Source organism: Spodoptera frugiperda, chromosome 11, assembly GCF_023101765.2.
Source record: "Spodoptera frugiperda isolate SF20-4 chromosome 11, AGI-APGP_CSIRO_Sfru_2.0, whole genome shotgun sequence".
Lineage (NCBI taxonomy): Eukaryota > Metazoa > Arthropoda > Insecta > Lepidoptera > Noctuidae > Spodoptera > Spodoptera frugiperda.
In genome coordinates, this window is record NC_064222.1 from 6,675,726 (window position 1) to 6,698,161 (window position 22,436).

A 22,436-nucleotide genomic window follows, 5' to 3' on the forward strand; every position below is an offset into this window, starting at 1 on the left:
TCAAGAAGTAGGCAAGGTCTCTCAAGCCAGCCCATGTTTGCCCCCATGGCCCTAGGGCCCCGTATAATTGATACGGCAGATACGGCGCTAGCTACGCCCCTGCTGATGAGGTTTTAGTGAGTTAAAAATCCCACATTTTTCTTCCAAACAGTTGGCCGCAGTTTGAAGGTTTCTTGCCGCCAAAAAAAGGTAACAAAATATCCTGATAACAAGAGATTTTTTTTTTGTTTAAATGATTGAATTAACACGTAAGCTAAAGGTGTAAAAATAAAACAAAACAAAGTCTGTATAAATTATAATTAAAATACAAAATCGTATTTCACTCTTAGGTACAAACAATTGCGCCCTTTATTACACACTATGTTAGGCAGAAAACATTTATTTTGAAATTATTGTATTTTTCTATAACAACACTACATTGTCGCTTGCAAGTTGAGCACCAAAGACAAGACTATTTAATTGGCGAATTTTCTAATTTTACGAATTTTGCTTTGATAAATTAAAACTTTAACAATTTCAGCATATTTTCTACAGAAAACGGGATATGAAAGCATTTCTGATATTGTGAATACACTTTTAAAACCTTTACCTCTACATCGAGCGTATCATCGGTCGTACTGACGTATCATCGGTTGTGTGTGAACGGTCAACTGTTTTTCTAAATATTTGTCTGTTCTGGCGTTACGCGACGCATATATTGTCAGATATGAACCGACTCTTATTACAATTCGTTATTAAGAAGTTCAGATAAGGAAGCGAGTCGACATGATGCATTATCCATTTTCAACGAGTGTATGAAAATAAAACTAAGGTATTGCAAGAAAAGTAGAATATTTTCATTATACATATTACAGTATAAATGCTATATTTGACTAACAATGTAGTATTTATGTATTGAAACTCGAAAGTATCGTGAGACAAAATTAATTTAGATTATACAGTTTACTCTTACAACTGTTGAACAAGGTCACTCGACTAGTTTCAAGCCACCAGGGACCCATAAACATGAGCAGCATGCACGACAACCGAGTAAACAGCATAACTTTAATTAATTTAACAATGTAGTGTTTAATTTTTGTGAATTTACTCAAGCATACGGTTCTCAAACCGTTCAAAAACGTAATGAAACATACTGGTTACATTGCTATACAATTTATTGTTTAAAATAAAGACAGGAAGACTAGTTGAAGTATAGACTCGAATATACTGGCGCACTGCATTCTATAATCGCCTCGTGCAGTACAAAGCGCCCAAGTAATAAGAGTGATAATCCCATGGCAGTGAGTTATGAACTAGCTTTAAAGCTGCAGGTAAACCAACTAGGCTATTGTCATTACATTATGCTACTTCGTGTCTTAATATTTATAATAAGGCAAAATTCTGTTACACTATTTTAAAATTTATAATTTATTCTGTCGTTCAATAGAATATTTCTGATGTTTGGAGACGTTTTTATTACAAGTACATTGACTAATTCAGTAACAACAATCGTTTATTTCAATAAAACTTGAAGCGGCATCGCTTCTAGCCGTAAGGTGAGGCCTACTGTATACGACGCGTCATTTGACGAATGCATGCAACCTACAAATGACGATAGGCGGATTTATGGTAAGCGTCCACAGGCCCGCATCGTACGCATCACGTCAAACGGATTGATTGCGTCCACTATATCGTCAGCGTTCGGATTGCCGACCCAAGTATTGGAGCAATCGGATTACCGATGTCACTTTCACTCGGATTTTTGACATCAGCATTTCGTGTGACGTCATCGGTACGCATTGCCGATGAGCGGTCCGTACGATGCGGATCAGTGGACGCAGTTGTATGAGTTTCTATACAAGACAAACTAAAATCCGTTGCGTGCGATGCGTACGACACTTACCTTTAACGTTACCATTTCGTGGACAGTTTTCATTGTTTCTAAGCAAGATGCAAGCATTTTTAGTCCGTCTATTATCGTTTATAAGTTACAAGCATTCGTCAAATGACGTATCGCAGACATTAGGCCCAAGTCACCGCGGATGTAACCACATCCGCGACAACCCAACTCCGCCGGCGTCAACAACGCGTACAGCAAAGACAAAAGTATTTACAAGATATGTATATTTATTATAAAAACAATACTTAATTACTTCGTACAAGCACTTAGTTCAAAGGCATCATTGTAGCAGACTCTTTAGGTATTTCGATTTTCTTTTGAGAATGTTCCTAACGTCGTTGAGCATGTCATCTCGGCCTGTTTTTAGTTTATTTTCTACTGGGCTTTGGTATTTATCGTCTAGGGATAGTTTGGCGAGTATTTCGTCGATGTTAGCTTCGTATTTGGGCCACTCGTCTAGTATATTTTCGAGGAAGGCTATGGAAGTTTGCACCGTGTTGTTCAGTTTGTTCAACAGTTCCGATGTTTTGATCTCGTCCGGCGAGTGGTTCGTCTTCTTCTTGGACTTCTTGGCGCTGGCTGGCGAGAACAGCTCGTTGCACACGCCCAGCAAGAATGTGATGATACCTATGAACTGTGAAAAGAGAATACAGTTATTTTTAAGAATTCTATTGAATTAAATTTTGTTGATTTGATATTTAAGAATGAACCTTAACGATTTTTATCTTATCAAAGTTTCCTTTCAATGCAATTTCTATAGGTGAGTATAGACTACAACATTTTCTGGAGTATTTCTGTGTAATGTAACGTTCTTACGAATGATACAATACAGGCAAAAGCTCAGTTTCCAAAGCATTTTAGTTCGTAAAAGGATGATACACTAGAGCATATCATAGAGCGGCTCGTTGTTCTGTTACAAGTAAATGTAGTCTATACTCGCTTTAAAACAAATTCTATGTATCATATAAAAATTAAAATTAAAACTGGCGTGAACTAACCTCTAAATAATTAGATAGGCTCTCGAGCCGGTCTCTCATACTCCACACGGGGTCTCCTTTGACCGCGATCTCGTCCTGCAACTGCAGCTGTGCCTTGGGCAACAGTCGCGCGACAGCGTCGCACGCGTCGTGCGCTGCAGTCGTGCGATTAATCGCCAACTCGCCGACTAGTCGCAGCATCGTTGCGTACAACTCCCGGTACGGTACCGGCGAGTTTACAAATGCTGGAAAGATTGATATTGCTTTTAGTTATGGTTGTTTTTAAGGTACTTCACAAATTAAGGTTTCTAAAAGTAAGTAGCCATCGTCAACGTCATCGGTACGCATCGCATGTAGGCATTGCCGATAATGCGGTCCGTACGATGCGGATCAGTGGACGCAGTTGTATGAGTTTCTATACAAGACAAACTAAAATCTGTTTGTCTGTCAGTGACTGTCTATGTACTTGAAATTATTTACTAGAAAAGCAAATACCCGCTTAAAAAAAAAATTCAATACCATTTTTATAATATAAATTAAATATTTCAACATTCCAAATCATATGTACATGTTATATCAAAAATCAGCTCACCAATAATCCTAGAAGGGAAGGGCGCAGATATGCTAATCCTTTCTCTCTCAGCGTACAACTGCCGGCATTTCTCCATCGCCGTACTGAACGCTTCTACGCAAGTGTTCAGTTGTTCATAGTGGCCCTTTTTCTCCTCCACCGGCCGACTGTCTGCTAACTCGATACACAGCGCTATGGCCGACACTAGAGCGTCCTTGAGTCGGAGATAGGACACCTCCTGGTCGAAGGTACGCGCCTTCAAGTTGTCGTCTTGGAACTGCGGCGGCTCGTAGTTTACTATCACGTTGAGGTCGCGGTTGTCGCTGTAATGTGATGTTTTTTGTTAATTGTTAATTTATAATAATAGGAATCTTTCTTAAATATAAATATTTAACATGTCAATATCAATTTGCGACATACATACATACATACATATCGTCACATTATGGCACGTAATGCCACTGTACAATGTACACCCACTTTTCACAATTTATGTTGTAAGTCCCATGTAATAGGTGGTGAGCCTATTGCCATTACCGGGTACATTTCCAGACTCCGTGCTACCACTGAGAAATTTTCGAAAAACCGAAAAAAGCCCAGTAATACTTTGCCCGACCCGGGAATCGAACCCGAGACCCCTTGTCTGGCAGTCGCACTTGCGACCACTCGGCCAACGAGGCAGACATTTGCGACTTCGTGCATATTATATTCTTATACAAAGAAATAAAACAATAAAGTGGATTATAGACTGATAATAATACCAAATATATGATACACTTTCAAATCATATATTCAACTCCAGATCAGAAGAACCTCCTCTTCTTTGGGAAGTCGGTTGAAATATATTAATGAGAAGCTAATACGAAGATATACATACAGATTAAAACTGCATTATATCTCATAATAATGCATTGTTTGCACTAAGCTAGTATTTTGGTCGAGTAACGAGTAATTTAATAGTTATCTTTAGCTACTCAATTAAATGCATAAATACTGAGTGACTACTAGTGGGTACGTACGTGGGCAGCGCGGGCAGGCGGGAGGGTTGGTGCAGCAGCGCGGGCGGGCCGGCGAGCTGCGCCAGCAGCGCCTGGTCGCGCGCGGCGGCGGCGCCCCAGCCGCAGCCCTCCAGCCGCGCCGCCCACCCCGCCAGCTCCACCAGCTTCTCGAACGTGCCGTACTTGTACGCGTACGTCAGGTGCTCCACGCTCTGGGAATCAAAGAAGGAAATTGAGTTGTGGTTTTTGTTAATGTGTATAATTTTTTTTGGATGGAATTATCTTCATTATTAACTAAGTTCGTCGTCGTACACACTGCTCATGATGAAGACTTCCTCTGTGACTCGAAACTAGTGAAAGTTTTATCCATTAAATTACGTGAGTAAACCGTGATTTTTAGTTAATTTAGTCTTGTGATAGTTATTATTTTCATTATTATAAAAAGTTTTTTTTTAATGGAACAAGTTAAGTTAGCAAACAAGCTGACAGTTCAACTGATGATAAGTAATATAGCTCCTCATGTACCCTGGCAACACCAGTGAAGTTATGAGTGTGTGATCAAAGCTTTGAAGGGATTTAAAGATTTAAATCTTCCATCTTGAAGGGGGTTTAAAGTTGTATCCATTGTTCTTTACTTAGACTAAGATCAATGTGAAATGTTAGTAAGAAAACTACAATGGTAAACTAAACTAAATCCATATTTCTCATTCTCATCATAATCACTCATCCAATACTTTTTCAAGACAAATAAAAACATAACAACTCGACTTACATCCTTCCCATGATGTTTGAGGAAGGCCCTGGTGTCGGCCAGCAGCTGCAGCGCCCGGCTGGCGAGGCAGGCGGGCGCCAGGCGCGCGCAGTGCAGCCAGCCCAGCGACACCAACTGGATGTGCTTCACCTCCAGGCGCTGGTAGATACTGTCCGCCGCTACTGCGTTACCTGGGGAATAAACAGTACATTAACTAACTTCTTAAACTAGCTTCTGGCCGCAGTTTCGCAAGCGGTTCCATTTGGCGGACGAAATGCCATCCTCTGAGTCTATTTTTAAATCTCATCAAAATCTTTTGCGTACTTTTTAAGCATACATACATAAAACAGACAGACTGAAAAAGCGACTTAGTTACACGCTTTTATTTAACTCTTTATGTGTGAAGAGCAATTTTGCAATTAATTTTGAAGCAGATATCTTTAACCAATTTTTTATACACATTTATATTGCATGACAATTAATGCTTAGCATTTAAAAGCTTGTTATGCAATATTTATGTATATACCCAAATACATATATCTATTTTATTGTATGTGATAATTGGGTAGTATCCTCGGTCAAAAATAAATTATTACAACTTTTCAATACAATAAAATATTAAAAAATAATCACAATCTCATTCATAAATTTGATGAACTACTTAAATCTTCGATTTTTTCTAGCTAAATTTCTAAAAATAAGTCTGCTATTTGACGTCAAAAACTTATGACGTCATAACGCACATACAAAGTTCATAGAAAATATCGTTTTTGACGTTTCGAAAAAAGTATTGAATTTGACTAGTAGGAAACTAGCCTATTAACAGTACATTAACTACTTTATTATACATATTACTTGATAAGGATTGGCCGCAGAAAGCTTTAAACAGAGACGAGTGGAAGGAGGGTTGAGGAGCCTTTGCCCTGCAGTGCGACGATTATGGCTTAAATCTAAAGCTTGTAAACTAGCCTCTAGTCGCGGTTTCGCAGTCGGTAATAACACATACAAACCTATCTGTTTTAAAAATCTCATCAATATCCATTGTGTAGTTTTTAATTTTTAAGCATACATACAACAGACTGACAGAAAAAGCGGTAGCAATTTTGTATACACGTTTACCATAGGCGTCCACAGACCCGCATCGTATGTATTGCCGACGAGCGATCCGTACGATGCGAATCAGTGAACGCAGTTGTATGATTTTCTATACAAGACAAACTAAAATCCGTTGCGTGCGATGTGGGCCTGTGGACGCTTACCTTTAATTTGCACGACCATTAATGCTTAGCTTAAAAGCTATGTCGCAAGATTTAGGTACATCCAAATACGTCTATTTTATTGAATACTATACTATGTTATACTATGTGCTTACCTAACAGATGGTACAGCTTGACGAGTAGCAGCTTGGCGTGGAAGTTGGCGGGCGAGTGATGCAGCACCAGCTCCAGTAGACACAGCGCCTCCACTATCGGGGCCGAGCTCTGCTGCTCTACTCCTGGGGGCAGGGAATATTTCGTGATGAGTACTGATGAGTAGTGGGTAGTATACTGACTGTTTGGAGTCTTGATTGTACTGAGTCAGTTAAAGAATTATTGGGTTAACTAAAAAATCACGGGTTTATGAGTAGTGGGTAGTGTATTGACTGTTAAAGTCTTGATTGTATTGAGTCGGTTAAGGTTTTATTGGGTTCACTAAAAATCAGGGTTAACTCTCGTAAATTAATAGAGAAAAGCTACTGTGTAAATTAATGGGGACAAGTGATTTTTTGTTAATTTAGTATGTCTCCGAGAATTATTATAAAAATTATTGGGTTTTTGAAATTCTGATGACTACACTGGTCATGTGTTTACAAGGGACTGTAAAGCAAGAGGTGTCAGGTTCAAGCAAATAAAAACAGATAATTTTTCGGTTTCTAGAACAAAATCCGATTAGTCTGGAATTGTGCAATGACAATACTTTCAACGTCCATTACATAATACTCATGAAAAGTGAGTGTTTTAAATAAAAAATATAAAATAAACCTTACCAGCATAAAAATAGTGATGAGCAGCCAAAATGCCGTAATGATCGGCAGCACAGAACTCCGTGATGTTTGACGTGACGAGTCCCTTCTGCAGACATCGCATGTAGTGTCCACGGAGCGTGGCGGCCAACTCCAGGGCGCCCGTAGACGACAGTGGCGCCGCCACCAGGCGCCAGGCGGCGAGGCAGGATATGTGACGCTGAATGTCATCCGCCTGGAGTGGAGGTGGTTAAAATGAGTATCTATTACATTCAGTAAGAATAGAAAATCCGGAGCTGGGGACAACGTAACAGGTTACTGGGGGCTCCGGCTCAAAGCAGGAGAAGGAACGGGAGGGTTTTTAGTCAGTAAGAGTCTGACACTCCCTCTAGATGCACCCAAGAAGTCATTAAATGATTTCCCCCCTCCAAAAAAAAGGAAGAGTAGAAAACCTATATTTAATTACGTCATAACAAAAATCGGATTTATGATGAATTTTTATAGCATTGATGTCGATGCTTTCGTGAATTAGGAGGCGTCACAGGCATCAAACTATACAGACAGCGAGTGAGAGAGCATGATTTTTAATTTTTTTAAGAAACAGCCCTACACTTTGATTTTCTCCTGTATCATGGATGCGTTTACAAACATACAAGTTCACAAACACATCACACTCAGACCCGAAACAACAATTTGTGGAACACACAACGAATTGCTCTGTGCGGGAATCGAAACACGTTGCGCGGCAGCCGGTTGCTCTGCCACCGTGCCAACAGTGCAGTCAGTCATAATAGTCATGCTTTTCTGATCTTTTATTTGCAGTGATATGGTTTAACATTTTGCATAGTTTTAAGAATCGAAACCCACACCCTTCTCAAGTGTTGCAACTGCATATTGATGACGTCACTATTACTCAGCAAGTTAAACTTATACCTTATCTTGCCAATGCCAGTCATACATGCTGTTAACAATACCCCATATCTCAGTGGTTACTGATAACAATCAAACCTATCAGTAAGCATTTATGACTTACTTTGAAATGTAAAACTATGTATTTCGTTGTATTATTGTGATTCATTAGTTTTATGTTGATGGTTACTGTAATATTATAAGACTATTCAATTGTTTTATTCTAACTGCATGGTTGCAACGTGTAGCAGGTTCGATTCACGCAATCTTTCTGTGATCCACTAATTGTTGTTTCGGGTCTGGGTGTCATGTGTATGTGAACTTGTTTGTAAACGCACCCACGATACAGGAGAAAATCCTAGTATGGTGCAGTTTACGGCATTACGTGGCGTAATGACCACCTCTGCCTACCCCTTCGGGGATAAAAGGCGTGAAGTTGTTTGGGGCAGTTTAAAAAAATATAAAATCTCCTCGATTTTTATACCTCACGCATGACCTCCTAACAATAAGATATACCGCGATAAATTCAAAAGTATTGAACGAATTTTATGCAGTTAGACAAACTGATTGTGATCATTGAGAAACATTGAACATTTAGGTACTTGGAAAGTTTGGACAGTTGCGAGCGAAACTACGGAAGGAAAAATCCAATATTAATATAGTTAGAATAACTTACCGACTCCGGCTCACTGTTCTCATCAAAGCCGAGACAAGTCAGGAACTCTCTACACTTCTCTTCTCTCTCCTTCTGCGGTATCATCCCAAGGTACGGTCTCAAATCTGGCACCGCACAGGGCTTGTTAGCAAACACTCTTAAATATTGCACACATAACGCTAACCCATTGCCAATTAGAGACGTAGGATCTCCATCAACAGCCAACCTCTTCCACAGCTCCAACCGAGCTAAGTACGGTCCTCTAAGTGTCCTCCCCGAAGACATACTTTCAACCAACTGACAAATGAACTCATGGCACTTCTCCGCAGTATTATCAATAGAACTGTCCGAATCTTCCTCATTTTCCTTCATCAGGTAGAATACGGAGTCAAAGTATGGGACGTAGTAGTCCCAACGGTCTTGGTTGTCCCATAGGAGTTCTTTGCAGACTACATTGAGCCGTTTCCATTGACCGAGCTTCTTTAGATATGGGATGGAGGCTTGAGCAGTGGATCCTGGGACCAGTTGGGAGTATAGCGGGCTCTCAATAAATTTCAAGATGTCTTCCCATTTTTCCTGAAGTTCTAGTATCATGATGTAAAGACGGGCTTCTTGTTCAGCTTCCATTTTGTTTTCGCTTATAAAATTGTCCACCATTCTTTGAGCTAGGGCTAGTAGGATGCCTCTTTTTGTGTTGTCCTCTGATGTTTTGGCCTGTGGAGTTTTTTTATAATGATAGAGCGTTGATAGTCTGATTATATTATAATTATAGTGGCTAATTTTCTTTGTGTTCATACAAAATCTATGTAACAGTTATAATCTAATAGATCCAATAACCTTTACAAATCTAATATCAATCATTGGGGCTACTTGCATATATTTATTTAAGTGATTATATACATAGTTTAACTGATAGAACACAATAATTTTATTAAAGTCCATTTTTAATTAAAAAAGGATACAATTGTTCTCAAATTATCATCATATGTATAATAACTTTACACAAACCTGCAAAACAATGCTCATCACAGCCCAGAAGTAGTAAGGGTTCTTGGGAGCAAACTTGTACAGTGCCATGGCAGCCCGCTGTTGTGACCGGTAGTCCCCGACCCGCACGTAGGACATGAATAAATGGGAGTGCAGCTCTTCATTGGCTGGTTCAGACTTCACCGCATTTTCATATAACATGCATACCTTGTGTACTGAGGAAATAAATGTTTTAATGTATTAACATACAAAGAACTTTATTTTTACTGCAAACTAGTTTCTGTAAGCTGCTTCATCCACATTCCCGTGGGATAAAAAGTAGCCTATGTGATATACCAGACCATAATTAATGTGTGTATATGTTAATTCCTGTTTAACTACGTTTTTCTTTTTCATTATTTCATGTTCATGTTTTGTTTTAGTGATAATATTTTTTCTTTTATAATTTTATAAGTATGTCCATTACTTTAATTGGTTTCTTAATTGGTATTCTAGCATTGTGACTGTTAAATTAAATAATTTGTCATTCTATTTTTTCAAAATGGTTGAAAGAATCAGAATAAGGAACAGGGGTAGATTATAGTCTTCAATGACACACATAAACACCTCTTGAGTATTAGTGGCCACTACTGGCCAAACAACTCTTATCGCATGGAGAAGGTCTGAGCATTAATCACCATGCTTGTTGATGCTACACAGGCTATATTTCCCATGGGAAGACAGGTGAAGCCGCTTGCAGAAGCTAGTAAATAATATTTACAAACAAACATACATATGTATATACACACATATAATACACATACAAATATGCAAATAGAATATATTTCTATGTCCATCTGATATATCAGAAGTGTTCACTTCAATAAATTAACTAGATTTTTAATTTATTTTAAATTATTTTGTATCTTTAAGATACATATTAAAAAACAAGGCAAAATAAGTATTATATTTTTTACAATATTATGATACACTATACTTTAGATCGTAATATACACTGTGATATTAAAATATAGGTAGTCTTTTTTGACATAGCTCAAAATTATTCTACCTAGATTCATTCCTATTTTTATTTAAGTATTTATGTTTGTAAATCTAGATGGTTTAGGTACAGTTTTACATACTACATAGGTAATATACATAGATAGCTAGCTATTTTATATGACTAATAATTAATTCACAGGATAAAATAACAATCAAATAAGAACTATATTTACAAATAGGTGAATGATCATTTTACTTTGTACTTTTGTAGAATAAACTGTTTTTACTTATTGGTTTTATTTTTACCTGACTTTAGGAAGGGTATTGTTTTAGACTCAATTTTACATACAAATGGTAGTCTATGTACTGAATGCAGGTAGATATTGGCTAGGCAACTAAGGTAACTAGTTAATTGTAGCTATATATTGTTTTTTTTTTATCAATTATTTTTGTAACAGTGCAAATTAACCGTTTTTCTTTTCTTTCATATATACTACAAAACATTTTGATACCAGAATGAACTAGAAATACTTTGTTATCATCTTTTTTGGATGTTTTTGCACTCGAGCTTGTATCTTTTTTTAGTTATTTAACAGATTTATTCAGAACTATTTTCCTTGTTAGAGTAAATCTATGAAAAACTTACGTTGTTGAGATTCTCTATAGGATATCGTCATCGCCTGCAGCGTGGTATCATCGCTCGGTTTCTCATCAGCCAGTGCATCAAGAACAACCTGCGCTTCCAGTCCTTTTCCTAACCTAAAAAGTGCTAGGGCTTTCAAAGCTCTGGCCGCTTGCAAAGTAGGACTTTTTTTAAGCACTTTCTCAGCTTCCTGCAGTGCCTTTTTGTTATTCCCAATGTCCAACCAGTCTGAAAAATTCAGGAATCTACATATTTTCACCGAAAAACAACACCTCAAATGAAGAGGTTGTCTGAATTATTGAACCCTCGCTCCAGTTAACTTGTTACCGTAAATTGGTCGCAACCGACGCTCCACAATTCCACCATCGTGTACGTGCTGTGGCCGCACCGCCATTTTTCATTTATAATGCTTTTTTTCGCAAAATAAATCGCCTTTCGGTACTTTTAAGGCTTTTTCACAGCACGTTTGTTTTGCGATTTTTGTCTGTGGTATTGACATTTGACAGTGACATTTTATTCAATGTTGCCATCGATAAAACCATAGACAATGTAAATTTTGGTAGAAAATAATTTTAGATTAGTAGAATTTTGAAATGATCAAATAATGTGGACTTCTGTGCACAAGTGTATAACATCCGTATACATATAATTAAGTTAAATGCAACATTCAATATAGTGTTATGTATTCCATGTAAATGGGCTATGTGTATTTATTCTTCTAACTTCTATCTCCTGTGTCACCTACGAGCTACCGACACATATAAAAACAAAACTGCTCACGCAAAACACCTCGGAACAATAATTTGTAGATCACGCAAAGAATTGTTCCATGCGGAAATCGAAGCCGCAACACATTACACTTGCCAACCTAGCAGTGTACTCAAGTATGTCAGTTCTGCTTTAGGATGCTTTTCAATCAGAGATCTGCTATGCTACGTTGCTGTGGATGCGTATGGCTTCCACCAAACATATTCATTGGTACTCATAGCTCAGCACTGGTGGACACGGACTCAGCTAAGTTATGTTTTTTTATATGGAAAGATGCGTGCTATGAATGGCTTCCCTATTATCAATACATTGTATACTGCGAGTTGCACATCTTCCTCGCACAGCTACATAGCTTAGTATCAGTGGATACTGACACTAAGTAGTTTCACACATTAGCTTTTACATTTTTGTAGCATAGCTACATAACACATCTTTGGTGGAAAAATCCCATAACTTTGTGATTTATACAATATCATTAATCATTTCAGGGTAAAATAACAAAGTCGAGACATCAATCATAACATTTAATTTAACATAAATAATATCTATTAATTTACAAAAGTAAAATTAACCTAAAATTAAAATTAAGTTAATCACCTATGAACCGACTTGTTCTGAAGTCGAATCTCTACGTAACTCAGTCACACAAGACTTATATCACTAGGTAAAGGCAGCTTAGGTAGTTCAGCTTATACTATCCACTCTCTTCTACTTAGCTCTAAGGTCCACCGTCTCGAATCCCGAGTCGATCCCTATCTTTGATGGCGTTAGCTCCGGAGGCTGTTCTCTCGATAGAGATGACCTCTTGTGCCTCGGTGGAGGAACAGGCGCCGGCGCTGGGACTTTCGACTTAAGGAAGTTCTTAATCTTAAAGCCACCTCTATAGTAATACAAGTATATTGCTGCTAGAACGCCGATAGCAACGAGCAACGTGACGATGGCGACCACGAAGCCGTACCAAGAGCTTCCAGTAGACTCTTCTGGGGTTGGCACTGTTGGTCTTCTGCTTGGAGGCACGTAGCTCGGTCTGGGACGTCTGGTGGTGGTGGCGAACCGTTCTCCTATGGCTATGTCAGCACACGCCCTGAATTCTTCCTGTGGGCCACACCCCACGGCCTCAGTCCCGTTGCCACAAGAACCCCAATTGTTGCCAGCGATATATCTCCATTGCAGCACGCAATGGGAACATTCCAATCCTTCAGGTAGCTTGTATTTCATCTCGTATACTTTGTTTCCATCTTTCGGGTAGAATTTGGTTTCGTCTTTACCGTCTAGTTTCAGTACATGTTTGTCTAAACAGTCTTGAGTGGTCCCTTTTGGCTCGTCGCAGACTCGGAACTCGAAGAAGCCGTTGTGGTTGGCGGTGAGTTCTACTTTGATCTCGATGGAGTCATGGGGCGCGTATTTGCGGACGATGACACCTTTGCCGAACCTGCCTCCGAGTTCGTGCGCCCTGGGCTGTGGTGCGTCCCACGCGTCTCCGCAGACTCCACACTTCCCTTCGTTCTTGTTCCACTGTCTGGAGAAGCCTCCGCAGTAGAGCTCGTGGTCGTTGTAGTTGTGCGGTGTGTCGAAGCCGTAGCGCCAGGCGGAGGCACGCGATGGAGGCTGTATGAGTCGGCCGTGACCACTCGCTGTCCGCCATGTCACTGCCACCACCGCGAAGCACCAGATAATCTGGAACAATTGAAAAGTCACATTAAAACCACGATTACTCGGTCATTATAGCTCATTCGAGCACCATACACACGTATGTTGTAAATACATTTATGTAATGACTATGTAATTGGGACATGAACTCTGCTATCAATCGATTCAACACTATTATATATGAGTCGTGACGCTGCATGCAAGGTTTTTAATCAATACCTTAACACCTATCTGAGCATTTTAGTCCCGGTTTGAGATTTTTGCGTATTCTGGCTAGGCTACGCAACAGCAGTACCTATCTATCGCACTTTCATGCTAACTGTCTGTTAACGAGCGTGTATTTATAGCGAGTAGCGACGGATTTACAACTTACTCAAGAACTCATGTGACGAATTGCCTGTTGTTACTTGTTAGTGTTCATTGGACATGGGAAAGTGCTCTTTCTGCATCGCCGTTTAAATGTTTGAAGATGGTAACATTTTGTAGGGTAAGTAGAGTTTTTAATGTGGGAAAATCATTCAATGACTTCTCCCGGTATAGGCGAGACGCGGAGTGGAGGGAGTGTCAGACTCTTACTGACTAAAAACCACCCCGTTCCTACTTCTGCTTTCGAGCCGGAGCCCCGGTAAGCCCGCTAGGTAGTCTGCAGTTCCAGATAGGATAGATAGAGAAAACAGTACAAGTATATTCGCAGATAGCACCCTAAAGTCGTCTGAAGTATTTTATTTTGTATGCTCGTATCTACTAAAAGGTATTTAGTTAACAGATTTTTATCATCTGTGGTAAAAACAGATACTTAATAACAATTTCAACCTACAAAGCTCATCTCATAATTAGTTTAAAAATAGAACTAATTAATTAAATATTCAAAATGGCCGCCGACCTGATTTGATTCGAATCCGCGACTGATTCAAACCGTTGCGGTCAACAAAGATGTAATGCTATTTATTTATTACATAAAATTACGCCACGATGTAATGGATCGTTTATTTTTTTATTATTATGGGTCACTTTCGCTCCCGTAGTAAAACGTAATGAAAATTGGCGTTGTTATTGTTACCTAGTTACGGATCATCAAACTCTATTTTGTTTGTGGTACCTATATTTTTTTCCTTTTAATCTTTTTGTATGTTTGTAACTTTGTATGCGTAATCGGATTTCTATTTACACCATATAGTGGAGTGCCTGGAGCATTCAAAACCGTAAAACCTCGGATTAGAGTTACAGTGAATGAATTAATATGATCGATGTGGGATATTGTTTTTTAAACTATAAATTGCAATGTTTACCCAAAATTTTTTTGTGCACTCCATTTTTTTATTGTTTAAACAAATTATTATAAAAAATTAATGTTTGACCATATATTTTCACTTTAAACAGTATTTTTTTTATTTATATGTTAAATCTTACCTGAGTAGATATATAGGAACATTTTTCAAAGATACCTGTGTATAAAAATAGCAGTATCTCGAACAGGTAGAAAAACGTGGAGGGAGAGCGGAGCGACAGCTGCTATGTACAATGGAACTTCTTGGCCAGTTTAATTATAAATGAAACGCACTTTATTGTGTACATTGAAAAAAATACGGTAATTAATTATGACTAATGAAAAAAAAAAAAATATTTGTACAAAATCTGTTTATTTAAATATATTACATGGTTGTCTACATCAAATATTTTCTTCTACTTCATCTATCTGTATTATAGGTGAAGTATTGGAACAACTATTTCCGCTGCACTGTAAACATGATACACTGCAGTATAAACTACACTCGCGAGCAACCAAATCGACTCAACCTACATGTGCGCATTCGAAGATGTTTTCTTAAAAATATACTGAATTGCTTTTAAAAACCGATATACCATTAGAAAGCTTACAACTTCAGCTTTATATTGGTACCATAATACCATTATTATAAAAATTGTATCAGTACTTTTTAAAATATTTAACTTAATTCAGCGGACTAGAGTATTTGCTCACTACGACTCCAACAAGTTATAACACAAACTACCCCTATAAAACCTCCACATTAAGGTTAACTTTATCTGTGGCTTATCGAAAGTTGATCGTACACATCTCCGCAAAAACGCTTCATTTTATTTCCAAAAAATATGGATACGACACCAGAAGAAGCCGCTCAAGTCGTTGCTCTACTGGAACAAGGACTAAGTCAGCGAAGAGTTGCTGCTCATCTGAGTTTGAGCCAATCTGCAGTATCAAGAGGGTACAGGTAGTATCAAGATACTAGTGCCTTCAATCGAAGACCAAGAATAAGCCGCCACCGGTCCACCTCGGAGAGAGACGACCGTTTTACGGAGATGGTTGAAGGAAGCCAACCTCACCCCTAAACGGCCTACCACAGGCCCGAAATTGACGACCCGCCATCGGCAAGCGCGCCTTCAATTTGCCCGAGAACACCTCGATTGGAGCATAGAACAATGGAGGCCAGTCTTATTAACTGCCGAATGCAGAATGTGTCTGCACGGTAGTCGTACGGAACGCCGGGCGAACTGGCCAGGTGTTCTCGGGCAAATTGAATGCGCGCTTGCCGATGGCGGGTCGTCAATTTCGGGCCTGTGGTAGGCCGTTTAGGGGTGAGGTTGGCTTCCTTCAACCATCTCCGTACTGTCCACTCGCTGACAGCCACTCTTCGAACTCTTCTGAGTTCCTGTTGAACATCGACACCGGTTAAGTGACGATTTCGTAGTGAAGTTGAAATAATAAAACGGTCGTCTCTCTCCGAGGTGGACCGGTGGCGGCTTATTCTTGGTCTTCGATTGAAGGCACTAGTATCTTGATACTACCTGTACCCTCTTGATACTGCAGATTGGCTCAAACTCAGATGAGCAGCAACTCTTCGCTGACTTAGTCCTTGTTCCAGTAGAGCAACGACTTGAGCGGCTTCTTCTGGTGTCGTATCCAAAATTTTTGGAAATAAAATGAAGCGTTTTTGCGGAGATGTGTACGATCAACTTTCGATAAGCTACAGATAAAGTTAACCTTAATGTGGAGGTTTTATAGGGGTAGTTTGTGTTATAACTTGTTGGAGTCGTAGTGAGCAAATACTCTAGTCCGCTGAATTAAGTTAAATATTTTAAAAAGTACTGATACAATTTTTATAATAATGGTATTATGGTACCAATATAAAGCTGAAGTTGTAAGCTTTCTAATGGTATATCGGTTTTTAAAAGCAATTCAGTATATTTTTAAGAAAACATCTTCGAATGCGCACATGTAGGTTGAGTCGATTTGGTTGCTCGCGAGTGTAGTTTATACTGCAGTGTATCATGTTTACAGTGCAGCGGAAATAGTTGTTCCAATACTTCACCTATAATACAGATAGATGAAGTAGAAGAAAATATTTGATGTAGACAACCATGTAATATATTTAAATAAACAGATTTTGTACAAATATTTTTTTTTCTTTTCATTAGTCATAATTAATTACCGTATTTTTTTCAATGTACACAATAAAGTGCGTTTCATTTATAATTAAACTGGCCAAGAAGTTCCATTGTACATAGCAGCTGTCGCTCCGCTCTCCCCTCCACGTTTTTCTACCTGTTCGAGATACTGCTATTTTTATACACAGGTATCTTTGAAAAATGTTCCTATATGTCTACTCAGGTAAGATTTAACATATAAATAAAAAAAAATACTGTTTAAAGTGAAAATATATGGCCAAACATTAATTTTTTATAATAATTTGTTTAAACAATAAAAAAAATGGAGTGCACAAAAAAATTTTGGGTAAACATTGCAATTTATAGTTTAAAAAACAATATCCCACATCGATCATATTAATTCATTCACTGTAACTCTAATCCGAGGTGAAAACCCCCAGGCGCTCCACTAATAGAAAAAATAACAGTTTTTATGATGCCACTTTTTATCGTAGTTTCGATTTTACTACCGATAAGTTCGGATTATAGCCTGCTGGGGTAACATTAACCCAAAGTCTATAACTATAATCCAGAATAATCAAAATCCTATAACTGTAACAATCCAGAACAATAATCCAGAACAAAGAGTACCTAAGTATATTAGTTTTTCATTAGTCTAAACTTACCCAGTAGGGTCAAAGAAACATTTAAGACAATTATAACACAGGACAATATAATTATCGTAGGTAATTTTTAGGAATTGACATGTAGAATGTAGACCAATTGTACAATAAACATTATGTTAGGTAATTATGACGTCGCGTACTTTTTATTACACCCATAGCTTTTGCTAATAACTCTGGTTAGTGCCGGTAATATTGCGCTAACATACCTTTTTACGACAAAAAATATAATTGTAAAAAATAAAACCACAATTAATAGTCGTTGAAGTAATCTGACTAATTGTTATAGCCTCCATTTATAACTGTGTGCATTCTTTTTTAATGTGGATATGGAGAGGCACATACTTATGCGCATACTTCTATCTATGACATATGACTATTACCGGACACTACGCTACGTGAAAATTTTTGTCTGAAGAGTTGAGAAGTCTAAGAAAGGTAGGTATCTATATAAATCTAAGTCTAAAACTTGTACCGGATTTTGCCGCTTTTTAAGGGGGGAAAATGATCCAATGGGTCCTCCCAGCCTTGGGCGAGGCAAGAGGGAGTGTCAGACTCTTATTGTCTAAAAACCACCCCGTTCTTACTCTTGCCCTTCGAGCCAGGGTCCCGGTAAACCCGCTAGGTAGTCCGTAGCTGCGGAACAGGCATCAGCCCTACTGGGCTCCATCAGGCCGGACTTTCCCCTAGTTATTAAAATGAAAGGATGGTTATTGGATAACCAAACTATGTGTTTATTATGTAAGGTCATAAAAATTGAGAATTTTACAATAGGAACTTCCAATACGCAAATTAGACCAACAAATGAGTAAGTAGTCAACTCGGACCACATACCTACGGCCCATTTGGGACGAGTTGGGGAAATTAAAAATAAATTAAGTTTTTAGTGGTCAACTCGTCCCACTTTTTTTTGTATGGATCTTTAAACTTTATCAATGTTTGGTACAGTTAGCAACACAAGATTAAAAATATTTTTTTATAGTTTTTTTCTTTACTTTCGTTTTGTTCATAGATTATTTCATATTAAAAAATTCTTACGAAGTAAGAACCTCCTTTTTAGTGTCGGTTAAATATTTATGACCAAAATTTTTTTAAGCAATCGCACAAATTCATGTGTTATCCAAAATTACTAAGAATAGTAAACATGTGTGGCTTAAACAATGGTCATGGCGGTCACTTATGAAGTAAATGATAGAATAAAGTTCATAGAAAATCGTTTGTTTTCAACAAAGTAATAGAACTTTATTATTTCCACACTAACCCTTTTGCTACTGACTGTACCTTATCTCATTGTGGTAGTGACGTGGGACGAGTTGACCACTAAAAATATTATTTTATTTTATTTTCTGCAACTCGTCCCAAATGGGCCGTAGGTATGTGGTCCGAGTTGACTACTTACTATACATAAACTGAACGGGAAAACCTGCTACTTTTGAGCTTGCAAACTCATTCTTTGACTAAAGTGTTTCTTGAACTAACAAGCTAAGCACCTACGTGGTACCAATCCTAAGTTTGCATGCTATATGATAACTGACTTATAAAGCATGCAGCCTTGCAAAATGATGGTCAATGTTGTCGAATAGAAATCGTTCATTCTTCGCGTAGTTATAGCCAGCAGGTTAATGACTTTATAATAGCTTTATGACATAAGAACACATCTTACTGCATACCCATTATAGTGATGTGAATCATCTCGTAGTTAATGAGTATCGATACTATCGATAAGTATATTATAACAGGTATTTGTATCAACTATCAAATCTAGCGTGCTTTTATTACATTATCGAGGAGATTAGAGTTGTAGATCATGGCAATCTAATGTTTGTCTTACCCTAACTGAATTGAATATTATTGATATGAAAACAATAAAGAATATTACAAAAATTTAGACTCTAAGGTTTTTTTGAGGTTGAAAAATCATCCAATGTCTTCGCCTGGCTTGGACGAGGCGAGAGAGAGTGTCAGACTCTCAGACTCTTACTGACTAAAAACCACCCCGGTCCTACTCCTGCTTTTCGAGCCGGAGCCCCGGTAACCCGCTAGACAGTCCGCATCTCCGGTACACGTTAATATAACCTACACAGCTTAACTTAAGCAATGCACATCACTAAAATAACACCGACAACATAGTATTTAGTCCATTTCTGCACTTAATATGCATGCGGTCGTGACATTGAATAGTAAAAGAAGTGCTAAACGGTCAATCTACACATTAATCGTGCGCATACTGGAGTGAAATTTGCAATTTTAAGCAGTGACCGTTAATAGACATCTAAAATTAGCATTGAATTAGTGCTTTCCTACTTTTTTTTGACAAAAACATAAGATACGATTTGCATAACGTTCTAGGACATGATTTGAATGAAAAATTGCTATATTTAGTCAACTTGTCATTGGAATAATGTATCTATGTTTAATTGGTCGATAAACCGTATTAGTTACTAGTGTACATCTCTATTTGCAGTGTTTAAGGGTGCTTTTCCACCAGATACGTGCTATTTAGCAATGCTGCGAGGATGCATTAGCTAAGCTGTGAAACTATGTGACCGTTTCCACCGATAAAGGTACTAAACTATGTAGCTGTGCGAGAAAGATGCGCAGCTCGAGTATACAGTAATGAATCAATAGTAGAAAAGCCATCCACAGCCCGCATCTGTAGCACGCATTATTCCATATAAAAACAAATCACAGCTTAGCTGAGTCCGTTTCCACTAGTGTTAAGCTATGTGTACCAATTAATATAGGTGTGATTGATGGAAGCCAAACGCATCCACAACAACGTAGCATAGCACATCTCTGGTGGCAAAGCACCCTTCCTCCTTTAAACAGAGAAAATGCCCAGTTACGTTAAGACCAACACACAATTTCAAGTGCATTTTCATTCAACCTGTTCTCTAATTACTTCCTAACAAGTCTTGTAACAGCTCAAGTCACAGACCATTGGCTCACGTCAAAGAACGGTTCAAGGAGGTACCGAAATAATAACCTCTTTGGCTATTGTGGTACCGCTACGTAAATGTCCTACAGCTGAACAGCGGCGGCTATGAGGCAAAACGACTAGCCACAGATTTTAGGTTAAGACTTGAAGTACTATAGCTGGTAATCGTTTTTTGAAAATTGCATGGTAGGTGTAATTTAAGAGTCTATGATTGAGGAGTTTTGTAATTTTCAGACTCCAGACATTCGTAAAATTGCCGGGAGGTAGCTTAAAGCGTTTTTTGAGATAGAATAAAATCACATGGAGTTAAAGAAGGTATAGTACCTAGATATCATCTATTGGTGATCTAGATATCATCTTACTTTGGCTATCAAGGAGTAGCAAGCATTATAAGCGATGAACTAGAAGATTATTTTATTTTTACTAATTAAGAATGTCAAAAATCAAATCAAATCAAACCGTTTTAATGTATCTGTAGTGTACAATGTGGTTTACAATTTTAATACAGTAATGTACACATTGGCACAAGATTCATAGCCCAGGGTCTTCTCTACATACATAAGATTATGTATGTTTATTTAACTTAAGATCTCATTAACAAATTACCAAGCCTGTAATTAACTAGCCCTCTCAGAATTCTCAGATTTCAATTACATAGACCATAAGTCTCCTCAAAACAAACAAATCTATCTTCCCCCCACACATATATTATCTGCATTGTTTCTTAAACGTGCAATTTTATATAGTTAGGACGTTAGTTTTTACAGCCCTTTGTTAGAATCTTCCCATACAGCCTCGGAGCCATGACCCAAAAAATACGAGCGTGATTTAGTAGAGCGAAATGTTTTATGGCCATTATTATTCAATTACGGTGATGCAACACCTATTCTCTTGTGAAAGTCTGATTTACTTGAATACTTCTTGTGTTTATGTTGTTCTGGTACAAGAGGTGTAATGATGGCGGTGTAGGGACGAATTTTTGGGATTTTTTTGTTATATTTTGAGTTATTCTTATCACAATTAGATTGAGAGTTGATAGAATCTGGATTTGTATGGATATGGTCAATAGACTGTCCGACCCACACAATATCAGATTTCCTTCTGAATCGCTTTTAATGACTAAAAAGGAATATATATGTGTCAAGTGCATTTGTTTGAAAAGATTTTACAAACAGTAGGGCTGATGCCTAATTCGGAACTGAGGACTACTTAGCGGGTTTACCGGGGCAGCGGCTCGAAAAGCAGGAGTAGGAACGGGGTGGTTTTTAGTCAGTAAGAGTCTGACACTCCCTCACAAGTCATTGGATTAAGAATCTTTAAAAAATACCTAGATAGAATTCCAAAGACGATTATACATAATTAGTTTCCCTACATTATCCTATGCATCTAACATATGCAATTAACTTAACTGCACTAAGTACACATATAAATAATCCTTTACAGTGACTATCGCTAAATCTCATGTCTTAAAACAAATGACGTATGCATATCTTCGTGGGAACCTGTCGAGATCCAGTATTGTCTGCAGATTGATGTTTTTATCGTCGAAGTTTCTAACCATGAACACCGTGAATAATGCATGTTTTCTGCCGTTATGCCAACAAAAGTGAAGTTTATTTTCATTGGTTTAAGGATCCTTTTTGCAGTTTTGATTTTAGGA

General features: G+C 38.0%; 2 protein-coding genes across 3 annotated transcripts in view; both read right to left on the reverse strand.

Annotated features, from left to right (window-relative positions):
- Nucleotides 1-280: 280 nt before the first annotated feature.
- On the reverse strand, nt 281-11,863 carry LOC118274944 (phagocyte signaling-impaired protein). Of its 2 annotated transcripts, XM_050696960.1 has the most exons (11): nt 11,681-11,863; nt 11,357-11,581; nt 9,751-9,944; nt 8,764-9,456; nt 7,203-7,413; nt 6,549-6,671; nt 5,198-5,367; nt 4,447-4,637; nt 3,449-3,750; nt 2,878-3,101; nt 281-2,513 (listed from the first exon to the last, which is right to left on the reverse strand). In XM_050696960.1, the coding sequence occupies exons 1-11, from the start codon at nt 11,745-11,747 to the stop codon at nt 2,160-2,162; spliced, it is 2,754 nt and encodes a 917-aa protein (XP_050552917.1). In that variant the 5' UTR covers nt 11,748-11,863; the 3' UTR covers nt 281-2,159. The 2 variants fall into 2 exon arrangements, with proteins under 2 accessions (XP_050552917.1, XP_050552918.1); XM_050696961.1 differs by lacking the exons at nt 11,357-11,581; nt 11,681-11,863 and adding an exon at nt 10,502-10,608.
- Nucleotides 11,864-12,632: 769 nt separating this feature from the next.
- LOC118274473 (uncharacterized) overlaps nt 12,633-22,436 on the reverse strand; it is a 31,966-nt gene continuing 22,162 nt past the window's right edge. Inside the window, exon 2 of the mRNA XM_035591958.2 lies at nt 12,633-13,798. Within this exon, the coding sequence (XP_035447851.2) occupies nt 12,830-13,798 (969 nt within the window). The 3' untranslated portion in view covers nt 12,633-12,829. The remainder of the gene's footprint in view (nt 13,799-22,436) is intronic.